Here is a 13905-nt window from a genome sequence, read left to right as displayed (position 1 = left end):
ACTCACTCACTCACATATTCACTCACACACTCACTCACTCACACACTCACTCACACAGTCACTCACACACTCACTCACTTACACACTCACTCACTTACACACTCATTTACACACTCACTCACACACTCACTTACACACACACTCACTCACACACTCACTCACACACTCACTTACACACACACTCACTCACTCACTCACGCACACACTCACTCACACACTCACTCACTCACACACTCACTCACACACTCACTCACTCACGCACTCACTCACTTATGCACTCACTCACACACTCACTCACTTACGCACTCACTCACACTCACTCACTTACACACTCACTCACTTACACACTCACTCACTTACGCACTCACTCACTTACTCACTCACGCACTCACTCACACACTCACTTACGCACTCACTCACTTACGCACTCACTCACACACTCACTTACGCACTCACTCACTTACACACTCACTCACGCTCTCACTCACTTACGCACTCACTCACACACTCACTTACGCACTCACTCACACACTCACTCACTTACACACTCACTCACTTACACACTCACTCACTTACACACTCACTCACTTACGCACTCACTCACTTACACACTCACTCACTTACACACTCACTCACTTACACACTCACTCACTTACGCACTCACTCACACACTCACTTACGGACTCACTCACACTCGCTTACCCACTCACTCACACACTTACTCACATAGAGTACTCACTCACTCACACACACACACACACACTCATGCACTCACTCACTTACACACTCACTCACACATTCACTTACACACTCACCTACTCACTCACTCACACACTCACTCACTCACACACTCACTTACACACTCACTCACTCACATATTCACTCACTCACTCACACACTCACTCACTCACACACTCACTCACTCACACACTCAGTCACTCACACACTCACTCACTTACACACTCACTCACTTACACACTCATTTACACACTCACTCACACACTCACTTACACACACACTCACTCACACACTCACTCACTCACTCACGCACTCACTCACTCACACACTCACTCACTTACACACTCACTTACACACTCACTCACTCACATATTCACTCACACACTCACTCACACACTCACTCACACAGTCACTCACACACTCACTCACTTACACACTCACTCACTTACTCACTCATTTACACACTCACTCACACACTCACTTACACACACACTCACTCACACACTCACTCACTCACTCACTCACACACTCACTTACACACACACTCACTCACTCACTCATGCACACACTCACTCACACACTCACTCACTCACACACTCACTCACACACTCAGTCACTCACACACTCACTCACTTACACACTCATTTACACACTCACTCACACACTCACTTACACACACACTCACTCACACACTCACTCACGCACACACTCACTCACACACTTACTCACTCACTCACACTGAATCACACACACACACAGTCACACACTCACACTCACTCACTCACACTGAATCACACACACACACAGTCACACACTCACACTCACTCACTCACTTGCTCACTCACACACTCACTCACACACTGAATCATACACACTCACTCATTCACTCACTCATTCACTCACGTACACACTCACTCACTCACACTCAGTCACACACACACTCACTCACACACTCACTCAGTTACACACTCACTCACCCACTCACTGAATCACACACTCGTAGTTTCATATTTCAAATCGGACTGTTATGGTTACAGCAAACTGTCTGGCGGTGTGAGACATAATACTGGTCCCAGCTTCGAGCTGACATTTGCACACAATTCCAGTATTAATTCCTCACCTCGTGCTTGCAACTGGACTCTGAATACGGCCAAGAGGAAGCGGGCTCATCAGAAATGCACACGGTGATGAATAGCTGTTCTAACCCATCCATTTTCAACAAGTTATAGTGAGAATTTAGAGTTGACACTTCTATTAAAATGCATAGGAAAGGCAGGACCTTCCTGATTGTAGCCATGAGGCAAGCAAAACAATCATGAAAAATTGCGTTCCTTCCACAGGAAGGTAATTCAGTCAGAAGTTCAGAAGTTTGGAGCTGAGACTCACATAAGGTCACCGGAGATGCTTCGGGTATCACAGGCGATATAAAGCAACCATTTTTGGAATTCTGTATAGATAAAGTTGACTTATTTCCTATTGTAAATAGAACTGTTTCTCCTTAATTTATACATATACTGTCATGTTTTGAGTTACTTCAAATTAGTACAATTAAAGTTTAAAAGGTCATTATTATTAGTTCTCTCTCTCTCTCTCTCTCTCTCTCTCTCTCTCTCTCTCTCTCTCTCTCTCTCTCTCTCTCTCTCTCTCTCTCTCACTCTCTCTCTCGCTCTCTCTCTCTCTCAGTGTATGTAATTAAAGAGTTCTTGAGCTCTGTGCAGTGACTTTTGCCCTGCGTTAAATCTTGTCTCTTGCTTAATTTATGTCTTGCAGATGTGTAGAGTCTACTACCATTAACATCTCTGTGTGCCCGGTGCCAAGATCTTATTCTATACAGGCTTCAGTGATTTACACAGTCACATATAACTCATTGTTTTAAAAAATAAATAAATTATGATATAAATAAAAGAAAATATCGAGTCCTTTGGAGGTTTCTGGGCTTCTTAATCTTAAGTCGTTCTTAATCTTAGAGCTTAATAGAATTCACACTGCTCATAATTTGCCTGGGGGTAACATTTAATCCTGCCTATACTGTAGTTGTCACTAATCATTATTTTGGAAAAAAAAATAACTCTGTAAAAATGGTCTGTTTGGTTTATATGATTATTTGTTGTTGTTTTTTTTCCTCACTGCCTTTGGTTCATTGTCTAGGAACTATTTGTCCAGCACACGCCGGCGGTGGAGCTCTCTCAGTCACGCCTCGGCTGCAGCGTCTCCTCGGGGTTCAGGCACTCTAGGTGGCACCGTCAGCACTTCTAGCACGGATGGCGCTGTCAAACTGCACCTGGGCATGCAGGTCCTGCTCAGCAGTGCCAACGAAATGGGCACCATCCGCTACTTTGGCACTGCTGACTTTGCACCAGGCCTCTGGCTAGGCCTGGAGCTGCGCAGTGCTAAGGGGAAGAATGATGGTTCAGTTGGCTCTAGGCGCTACTTCAGCTGTCGGCCTCTCCACGGAGTCCTGGTGCGCCCGAGCAGGGTCACCTACCGCGGTATTAACGGAGCCAAGCTGGTGAACGAAAGCAGCTGAGACCACAGGCTATTATCATTTTCCCACCACTTTCACCTGTCTCAACTCTGCCATGCTCTTTTTCTTCTTTAGTAAATAAGCAGCTGGATGGATGGAGGGACAATATGCTGCCAGAGGATGAGATGAAGCACTTTGAAAGCACAAAGGACAGGGTTATTAGTCAGCAATTCAGTCTGTGTAATGAGATTTATTGTGTGTTGTTTGGGTTCTGGATGATGTTTACTGGGGAATTGAGTTCAGTCATTTGTTTTCTTACTAGAGAAAGTTCACCTTGGAAGTGAGGTCAGTTATTTAAGTTCTACTTAATTAAGTTATTATTAAGTGAAATGTGAATGACTTAGTGATTGTGATTGTTTTTGGTTTGTTTGTTTTTCTGAGAGCTAATTATTTGATTTGATTTGTTGAGTGAATAGCTGAACAGTAGCAATTTGTAAGCACTTTAAGCAAAATATTGCGGATTATGACAATGACTCATCAAGCAGAAGTAAATGGACATTAATATCGTGTCATAAAGCATTTCTAAGGCATTGTTTCTGAAAATGCATTACGCTTTATAGCAGAATCTGCTATACATTATGAATTGTTAACATAATGAACTGTAAGTAATGCCCATAGAATGTTCTAACACAGTTGCCATGGCAACCGAGCGCTTTTCAGTGTTCATTTAATGTGCTATAAACAGTGTTATACATGTATTATAATTACTGCTATAAACAGTAATGTCATTTCATAAATGATTCGAACAATGTGTATAATGTCATTTGAATGCTTTAGAAGGTCATTATACCGTATGTATGGCCTTCGTAGAAAGTGTTACCGTAGGGTGTTAATTTCTTCCTCTCCTTTCCTTCCTTATTTTCCTTCATGATTTGTGATAAAGGACAGCGCGTAGCCTGTGAGAAAGTTTCTTCCATATTGAGAACGAGGCCAAGATCACAGCATACACTAGCACTTTAATAGTGTTACTACTGAACTCCTACACTTTTCTTTTCCCTCCCAAGAATGATTTTGAAATCGTTTGCTGAGTATAGCTTTATGTTTAGTGTTGCTATTTTTACTCTGACCATGTTCATTTTTGTCATAGAAAGATATAAACGGAATTCGATCTTTCTCTCAAAGCGTTTGCCTAGTCAGAGTTCGCGAACTTACATTTAGCATTTATCCTCTTTCATTTGCCTTCTGAATGTATCTTCAGGAAATAAAATTTCCAAACGAATTATTTAGTTGTAGATGTGTATTCATTTGAAAAAAAAAAAAGGGCCCAAAATGGGCAAAAAACATCCTGGAGTGAGTGAGTGAGTGAGTGACTGACTGATTGATTGATTGATTGATTGATTGATTGATTGATTGATTGATTGATTGATATTGTATTCCATATTTACTATATGATTAACAGGTAAAGATTCCTAAATACGAAAATTCATGTTGTCATTTTAATGTTCCTGTCTAGTCACCTTACTGCACTTAATGCATTAAACTGCTTAAATGACAATTCATTTGCTGCTGAGGTATAATTCCAGTGAGACCAGCCAAGCGACTGTATTCACAGAAAACGGCGTCCGTTACACACGATCCAACATTGAAAGTGGAATTCTCCTTAATAGAAAGACAGTTGTCATGAGAGCTTCCTTTAGGAAAAGATAATATTCCATCCTGAGAGTTTTCTTGAGAAATATCCCAGTATTTACAGGACCACCAGGTTCCCCTGTGCAATTCCCTTGCACTCAATTCAAAGTGGAATGGGATGGTAAAAAAGGGATTGTGTTGTCTCATATTGATATTTGAATCCAAACAGAGCACAGATCTTTCCCATGAGAGGAGATGTTCTGTATGCAGTGTGGAAGAGCTGTCCGGTTTTGCAGTTTGTTTGTTGTATATTTTGTCAGAATATAAATGAGCTGCTTTGGTTGCAGATACTGAGCTCGGTGGTTTGTTGATATTTTGTGTGCAAACGGTTTCCTGGCAAATTTCCAATTCATACTATTACTACTAATATTTACTAGTCATTATCACCATCATCATCATCATCATCATCATCAACTCTCATTTTACTGTAAAATCTCATGTCCTTCATGTGAAGCATGTGTTCAATCAGCACATAGTTAAAACAAGAAGCAGAGATATCACAGTATGTCTTTCTCATAATATAGAGGTAGTGGTTTAACTGGATCACACTACTGCATATGGAATCTGACAAACATCTAACATTTATCTTCATTATGCAATTCTTTTTTCCCTCCGCCTCCCCATTTTTTTCAGTAATCAGCTTAGTGCCTACTTAAAGCATTCTCCATAATGCTGCTGACTATCAACACAATTCCAGCTGATTTCTATATTTTTAAATCTAAGTCCTTCCATTGTTTATTATTGCCAGAGCATTTCTTTCAATTCTGAAAACACTCTATCAGCCCCACACCTCCCCATTTATGACTTGTGCACTTGGTCATTGAGGCAATTATCTCCTTAGCCAATCATATGGCAGCAGAGCAGCGCATAAACTAATGCAGAAATGGGCCATCGGTTTTGTCCACGTCAACAATCGAAATGAGATCAGAATCAGTGATTTTGACTGTGGCATGATTGTTGGTGCCAGATGGGCTGGTTTGAGAATTTGTTAAACTGCTGATCTGGAACACAAACACAATCAACAGTCTATAGAGTTTACGCAGAAAGGTGCAATAAATACGCACTGTACAGTAAGTGGCATATCTGCATACGGAAATGCCTCGTTGATGAGAGAGGTTGATGAGAGAATGGCCTGACCGGGTCAAGCTGACAGAACAGCAGCAGTAACTCAGATAAGCACTCTGTACACTTTTGGTGAGCAAAAAAGCATGGATGAACTACAACAGCAAATGACCGCTAACGGTTCCACTGATCCTTGAGACAGTAAAGTACTTTTGATAGGCTACACTGATAGCCTATCAAATTTGATAGGCTACACTGCTTTAGAAGATCAGCAAGATACACCAGATTTAAACCAGACATAGCTATAAATATGATTATAGCCATGACTTCAGTTAATGAGGATGGTTATAGCCAGTTAGTGTAGCCTAAATGAGGCACGAACCTCAACAATAATGCAATAATGGACTCTGTGCTTTATTTTCTTAAAACATGCAGGCTTCTGCATTTAGAAATAAAGTTATAAGCTTCCTTAAAAATTCAACGAGGCAAGCAGCCAGCACACATTACAATAGTCTAGAAGTTATGAAAGCATGCAGTTTCTCAGTGTCGTTTTAGGTTAGCAGTTTTGTTATTTTGGCTAGGTTTCCCAGATGATAATAAGCAATAGGTTTTAGAGATGTTAGCATCTAAGGTTATACCAAGGTTGTTAACTGAAGCTTTTAGTTTTACATAAAAGCTGTTCAAGTCCAGGGCCAAACAGCCTCATTGCAGACTGACTTGGTGCCCAACAGCCGCATTATGTTTTATTAGAAGAAATTCTAATTTATTTATATCCTCTGTATTGATGCAAACTTCAATCCGTCTAGGAATTAAACGCTCTTGTTTTCCAGTAGTCCATAAAATAAGAAGACTGGATTTCTTTATGGCTAAAATGACTGCCCGATAATTACTTAATAGGTACAAGGTATTTACTGAACAACCCTCCTTACTGCCACTGCTACTGAAAAAAGCACCTTAATACCATACTTACCCTCCTGAGCTCTGTGGAAAAATCCCAAAACCTTTGATTTAATACAAGGAGTATGGAATTATGCATGGCAAACTCCAGCATATACAACAAAATGACAAATGAGGCAACAGGTCAAAATGTTAGTAGAAAACATTATTACTGAAATGATTAAGGGCCCTTTTAAATATCTTTAAAATGAACCATTTATTGAATTCAATTGAACCGAAACAAAGAGACCAAAGAGCAATAATTAAATTTTCTGCAAAGATGGATACAGCTCTTATATACACAAAAGCTTCTTTCAGAAGCCACAGGTTAACTGAAAATAGATGGAATAAGAGAGATCAGTACCTCAATTCCTCTTTGAGTTAAATACACAAATTTACACCTCTTTCACAAGAGTCACACAAATCCTCGCAGTGTTCATATAACAGTAAAATTATTCACAGACATGACATTTTCGCTGACCACTTAACCCCTTTTCAAATACCAAGGCAACTGATTACCTTCCTGCTAATAGATGTCAGGCGCCTTTAACATCAACCAATATGCTAAACAGAAACCATTAACAATTCATTTAATTCGTTAAATTTCAAGTCAGATGAAAACTGTTGTAGTTTAAAAGCCAACCAAATTCGAGAATGAACAAAATGATGCATAAATGAGTGGAGCGGTTTGCCTTATGAAGCACACTCATTAATAATTTACACTGCTTCCAAATAATAAATTAACAAATGAATAAATAAACAAGCAGGCAAGCAAACATCAACAAACTTTTTTTTCCCTGTGAAAGTGAGAAATGATGCGAGGGCATTCTGCAGGTAAAGTTCCTCTGAGCAACTCCAGCACAATCTCTAAACCTGTAACCTCTACAAAACTCCCAGTGCTTCCTCTATTTAATGACTTCTTAAAATTTTAGATATTAAAACTGTCAGTCTTGTCCCAAAAGTCGCTGATAGTGAGGAGCAAATGGTCTGGCTACAAAGCACGGCAAAGGGAGGGGGATGCATGGTTGTTTTGAGCTGAGGTGAGCACAGACGGATGGCACAGTGTTTCAAGCGGGCACTGAATAAAAGAGTCTGTGAGCGAGGAGAAGGTGGAGGGTTAAAGCACTGTGGCATTGTGCCCATCCATCTTAGGGAGTCTAGAGTCCTGAACTGTTCCCATTGTCACCAGCAGGGGACGGCTGTCCTCAGCAGTGCCAGTCCGGCCTAGTGAGATGGGTCTCTGCTGATTAGTGAGGGCAGGAGTTGGCACGGCATTCTGGGGTCCAGACATTGACTCCAGAGGTAGACCCTGTTCCTGGTAACCATACACAATGTTGCCGCAAGGGAATCGGCGCAGTCTGTAGAGTGGTACTGGGGGCAGGGCAGCTGAATCCAGCAACAGAGGTGCAGGGGCAGGTTGGGAAGGAGGGGGCAAGAGAGGCCTGCACTGACCCTGTTGCTGTATCTGAATTTGTTGTTGCTGTTGCTGTATTTTTTGCTGCTGTTGTATTTTCTGCTGCTGCTGTTGAATCTGCATCTGTTGTTGTTGCTGTTGATGTTTCTGCTGTTGCTGCTGCTGGATCTGTAACTTCTGCTGCTGCTGGATCTGTATTTGTTGTTGCTTGTGCTGATGCTGCAGGCCCAGAGCCTCCACCATACTCCCAGTCCGGCCAGAGAGCTCATGGCCTTGATTTCCTGCCTGCCTCTGGGCTTGGGCTTGGGCTTGGGCTTGGGCCTGGGCTTGGGCTTGGGCTTGGGCTTGGGCTTGGGCCTGGGCTTGGGCTTGGGCTTGGACCTGGGCTTGGACCTGGGCCTGCTGCCTCTTCTGTTGTTGCTGCAGGAACCAAGAACCATATGTAGGGTTCCACAAGTTGGTCGGCTTCCCATTACGGTTATCCTTCTCACCCGTAGGAGCTTGAGCAAAACCAAGATTGACATGGCCTCCATCCTGATGAGCCGGGACAACAGAGGAGGGTTTGCTGCAGGCTGGCAGCACAGATGCTGAGGACACTGGTGGGTGGGAGTGGAGCTGAGAGGGAGCACCAGGTACAGGTTTGTTGTCAGAGGAGTGGGCACTCATCAGAAGAGCCTCAGCAGCTCTCTTGGCCTCCTCTGAGCGGGTCACTGCAGTGGTTTCCTCTGTACTCTGAGGGACAGCTAGTAAAGACGGTGCAGCAGGGTCATCCGGACGCATGGGCACCCGTTCCTCCTCCTCAGGCATCGGGCCATACTCAACAGGTAAAGGTACATTTACCACATCTGGATCCTGAGAAAGGGAAGTATATACACAACTTCAGTTAGTGAGTATCCCTGGTAGATGTTTCTTTTTTTCTGTTTAAATATAAGGGCAATGGTACTAAGTGCATTGGCTTCCATAATGTAGGAAAGTATTCACTTTAAATATTTTCACAGAGTATTTTAATTAAATTTTCTATTTATTTAATTGTATTAGCAATACAGATTTATCCTACAGTCCGGTGTAGTCTGTAGTTGTAGTTACAGAAAAAAATCTCATAACAACCACTACTGCACCTGCAAACAATAGTCAATCCGCTCTAGGATAGTGGAGAAGTTTGGCCTGTCTTCAGGTTGGTGTTGCCAGCTCTGCGTCATTATCCGATAGCTGTTACACAACACACACACACACACACACACACACACACACACACACACACACACACAAAAGTTGACTCATTAAAATGTTGTGTTTTGTTTGTTTCCTCATTACTGGATTTTCTCCCTTACCAAGCCAGGCTATTTACTGTGTGGATGATTGCCTTTGGATAGCTGAGAGCCAAAGTAGAGTGAAAGGCACCCAACTGAGATTTGATTTAATCAAGCCTATTTTTTTAAGCTAATTACAATTTTCATTTTGGTTGCACGCATCTTTTTTCCATTTCATTCATTGCACAAAGAGTGAAGGTGTCATTTGAAGGTTGATTAATTTCAGAATGTAACATAAATCTGATCAGACAATTCTAAACAAGCTTCTGTAGCTGTGTCTTATATTGGGAGAGACTCTGCATTATTAATTCTAAATCAATGCCTCAGCCGATTAAGTTAGAATTAATGTTATAGAAATTAGATGGTGGATGGAGGCAGCATGAAGGAATGGTCACTGAAATAAAAAAAAAAAAAAGATCCCAAATGTGTTGTGTAACAGTAGCAGGACACAATATGATGTGGCTTATTCCTGTGGTTGTGGTTGCTTGTGGAAGAATACTAAGATTTGCACTTACAGTACCCAAAAAAAAAAAAAAAAATTTTCCCTAAGTCTCACTACACAAAAAACACAAAGGACTGCTTTACTTTGTCACCCCTATTGCCGCCAAGAAGCAGAAGGGTTCCTTTTAAAGTTTGGTTCCTCTCAAGCTTCCTTCCTCATGACTTCTCAGGGAATTTTTACCTGCCACTGTCACCTCTTGCTTATTCATTAGGGATCAAAATCTGCATCCTCATTTCTGTAAAACTGCTTTGTGATCAGGTCTATTCCGAAAAACGTCTTGAACTGAATTGAAATTGCATGTTTACTGAATCCTGGGTACTTTTCCATATCAAGTGTGAATTTTATTCATAAATAAGGGTGCATATATAAAAGGTAGTGATAAGGCCACTCACACTGGTCCTGGGCAGTTCTTTGGAGGATCCATCCTGCCACCATTAGTTACGAAATCCAGAACCTCCTGATTACTTCGGCTGGGGTATGGCATATATCCCATGGAGAAGATTTCCCACAGCAGCACTCCAAAAGACCTGTGCCATATAATCGGGGAACGCAAGATGGAGAGAAGGGAAACTGAGTCATAAGAGCAACTGGAAGTACAAATATATAAATCACAGTCAAAAAATAGACTGAAAAAAACAAAATTTAGATGACAGTTTTGTTTTCACCATGTGTCAGTTTTGGAGGTAAAGATTCCTTCCATAAAGGCCTCTGGAGGCATCCATTTAACTGGCAGCATGGCACGGCCTCCTTTCCTGTAGTAGCTGGCTCTGTGGGGACACATAAAAACACACTCGATTTTTCATCAATGCACAGACTTCCATGCCCACAGCAGTCAAGCAGAGCAGCACAGTGACTGATTAACTGCTCTCTAAGGTTACAGACAAAAGAGAGAGATTGAGAAACTGTAAGAGAGAGGAAGAGGCCAACAGGAAGAAGAGAAAATATCTGAGTGTAGTCATGGAAACATGCACATATGAATTTATTTTTTCCTACATTTGCCTGCTGTCTTTTTGATGAATATTTCAATACAACTGGTCCAACAAGTAGATCACAAAGTAGTGTCTTTTTAGGATAGTGAGAGAGAAATTTGTCATTGGATGACCATAAAAAATATACTAATACTTTATTAATAAGAAGTAATAAACATGGGTAATATTTTGTGAGCTTAAAATGTGTTGAAAATAAACACAAGAATATAAATAAAGTTTGACGCAAATGGGCAACACTTGGTTGTGGTTTCAAAAACAATATTTTCATTAAATTTTTTACTAATTTAGCGAAACAGATATATATGTATATATATATTTTTTTAATTAATTAATTAAATGAGCTGTTGGGAATGTTACTTTCAGCCTTTTATTGGTAGAAATGCTCAATTTAGCAAAATACCAGCAGAATACCGTGAAAGATGAATTCGTACCAGCGGCTTATGTAAAAGACTGACTTGACTTGAGAGAGGAAAGCTTGCTATTGTAATGACTCCCACATATCCACACTGATAAGTGTGTATTCAAAGTGGATTACCATTCAATTTTCACACGTTTATAATTCTACCATACGGAGCGCATTGAAAGTAGCTTCTAAAAGCAAGTCACAGAGTCTCAGTCACTTTTCCTGGTTCTGAGCACCTCTTATCTGAGATGTGCTTCCTTATCAGATCTGTCCATGATAACGTATCTCAGCTCACCTGGAGAGAGTAAGGGGGGAAAAATGGCTTTGGGAAAAGGGAGACAGAAAGCAGCTGCTTGTTACTGTGTCCTTAAGCGCTGGTGGAACAGAATGGAGGTAAACCCGGCTGTTTATCACAAAAGGAACCTGAGAGCCAGAGACGTATTGCCTACTTTCTTCCAAACAAAGACATTTACTCTCCTGACTAAAATCAGCGCGTTGCCAGCCTTATCATGTCTTTGTGCTGCAGGAGCTGATGTGTGGCCCTTTGAGATAACTGACATCCACACCAGCTCAGAGACATTGCTCTACTATGGCTTTACACACACATATATATATATATATATCTTCCTTGTGTAATCCTGCTCATTGGAGAGTGACACATCTCGTTCCAGGACAAAAAACAAGGCAATCCTTGCAAAAATGGAAAGAGATCGGGCAAAGCATGGGAAAAGCTCTCATCTGTGTATCACTACAGGAACCTAGACTTTCATTCAATTTATTTCTCTTATCAAGCTTGATCTGAATGGTGAGTTGAACATAAGTTAAGAATTGTCCTGAACTATCCTGAAGGGAGGGGCTTCGTCCACGCCGACCCAGCCGCCATCCTCAGGGCGCTAAAGTATAATGAATGATTAATGATCAATGATTAAAATTTAAGGTCTGCACACACATTCATCTCAATGTAATTGAATATCTGTGGACTGATGTTTAGTGGTGTTACATTTCATATTTATATTTCACTTCATACTCAGATACGTTTCATTTGCAGTTCTAAGAATTGTGAATTTCTCTTATGAAAGAGTGAAAAATGTTTGAATGCAAAAAAAATTAAATAAAATAAAAATGATGAATGAAATAAATGATGTTTAAGCAAAATGTTGTCGCCCATACTGTAGAATTTTGTCCCTTATTTCATGCAGCAGAAATAGAATCTGCTTTAAGTTATTCTATATTTTATATTACATTATATTTGCCCAAGAGATCAAAAACTGAGAGACTGTTTGCTTTGTGAAACAAAAACAGTGCAAGAAGAAACTATAACAACTCAGGGTTAATCAAATGTATTAAACTAATCTATCATTCTCTCTCTCTCTTTCCCACACATACACATATATATACACACACACACACTCTTCTCCAGACAGCGTTACATAAATCTCCTGGTCTCGAATGCACAGAGGAATCTTAAAACCCTAATTTGTGAGTTTTCTCTCAAAAGTTTAGAGATCCTAAAGTTTAGCAGGGACATGCAAAAATCTACTTCAGCAATTAAAAGTGCTTTATGGCAGCACAACACCAGTCCTGCTCACTCAGCAGGCTTCTCTTCACCGGCTCACTGAGTCATCTTCAGACCTACTGCAATAGAAGCTGTCAGGGTTTACTTCTATTTCCTCACAAAGATCAAACACAACAATATTGTGCATCCTGAATTCTTTCATGAGACTGAAACCAGTCTACAAAAGCACTAAAAAGAGTAAAAAAGGAAAAAAATAAATAAATAAATCAGTGTGTGATGAGAGAGCTAGAACCAAGAGCTAGAACCACAACAATGTGTTTATTTTGTTATAACGGCACATCTGAAGTGTTTTACTCCTATTAGAGAAGAGCAGTTTGCCAATTTTGCTAATTTAAGTATGACACATTGCTCTATTTTAGTTACATTTACGCTTTACATTACAGCTACAAAACTGTCATTGTCTACCCAGATGCACTTATTGTCTCCTTCTTTAGGTAAATAAGACTCATAACTGAGGAACTACAAAGTCATCTGTCTTGAAGACTTCTTCATTACACCTTTAACTCTTGAGCGCTACAGAGCTCTGACACTGCAGAGACTCCTACCGAAAATGCTAATTTATCATTTCCACCAAAGAGAAAATGTCACCGTTTCAGCTTTTAGACTAGTTTTTCTGTGTGAACTGTCCACCCTACGATTCCTCACGAATGAGGCGTTACTACAGAAACACCTTCGAACGAGTTTATTAACATAAACGTATGATTTACCTTGTAGCTTGAGCTACTGACAGAGAGGCCAAAACGTATCACCTTGTGAGCAATCAGACCTGAAATTTCAACAGCTCATAGATATAAAACACTTTGCTCAAGGACAGTGTACACA

General features: G+C 40.7%; 2 protein-coding genes across 7 annotated transcripts in view; one reads left to right on the top strand and one right to left on the bottom strand.

The window, feature by feature from the left end:
* Positions 1-4481, top strand: part of zgc:103755 (uncharacterized protein LOC449988 homolog) — an 80809-nt gene extending 76328 nt beyond the window's left edge. For all 6 annotated transcript variants that reach the window (XM_060879755.1, XM_060879754.1, XM_060879756.1 and 3 more), the window contains one exon: positions 2887-4481. In XM_060879755.1, the coding sequence (XP_060735738.1) occupies positions 2887-3265 (379 nt within the window). In that variant the 3' untranslated portion in view covers positions 3266-4481. The remainder of the gene's footprint in view (positions 1-2886) is intronic.
* Positions 4482-7066: 2585 nt separating this feature from the next.
* Positions 7067-13905, bottom strand: part of alk (ALK receptor tyrosine kinase) — a 442935-nt gene continuing 436096 nt past the window's right edge. The window contains exons 27-30 of the mRNA XM_060879161.1: positions 10781-10882; positions 10508-10642; positions 9422-9512; positions 7067-9155 (exon numbers count right to left, since the gene is read on the bottom strand). Coding sequence (XP_060735144.1) covers positions 8007-9155; positions 9422-9512; positions 10508-10642; positions 10781-10882 — 1477 coding nt within the window. The 3' untranslated portion in view covers positions 7067-8006. The remainder of the gene's footprint in view (positions 9156-9421; positions 9513-10507; positions 10643-10780; positions 10883-13905) is intronic.

The sequence above is a fragment of the Tachysurus vachellii genome, chromosome 10 (genome assembly GCF_030014155.1).
Source record: "Tachysurus vachellii isolate PV-2020 chromosome 10, HZAU_Pvac_v1, whole genome shotgun sequence".
Classification (NCBI taxonomy): Eukaryota; Metazoa; Chordata; class Actinopteri; order Siluriformes; family Bagridae; genus Tachysurus; species Tachysurus vachellii.
This window is presented reverse-complemented; position numbering and strand designations above follow the sequence as displayed.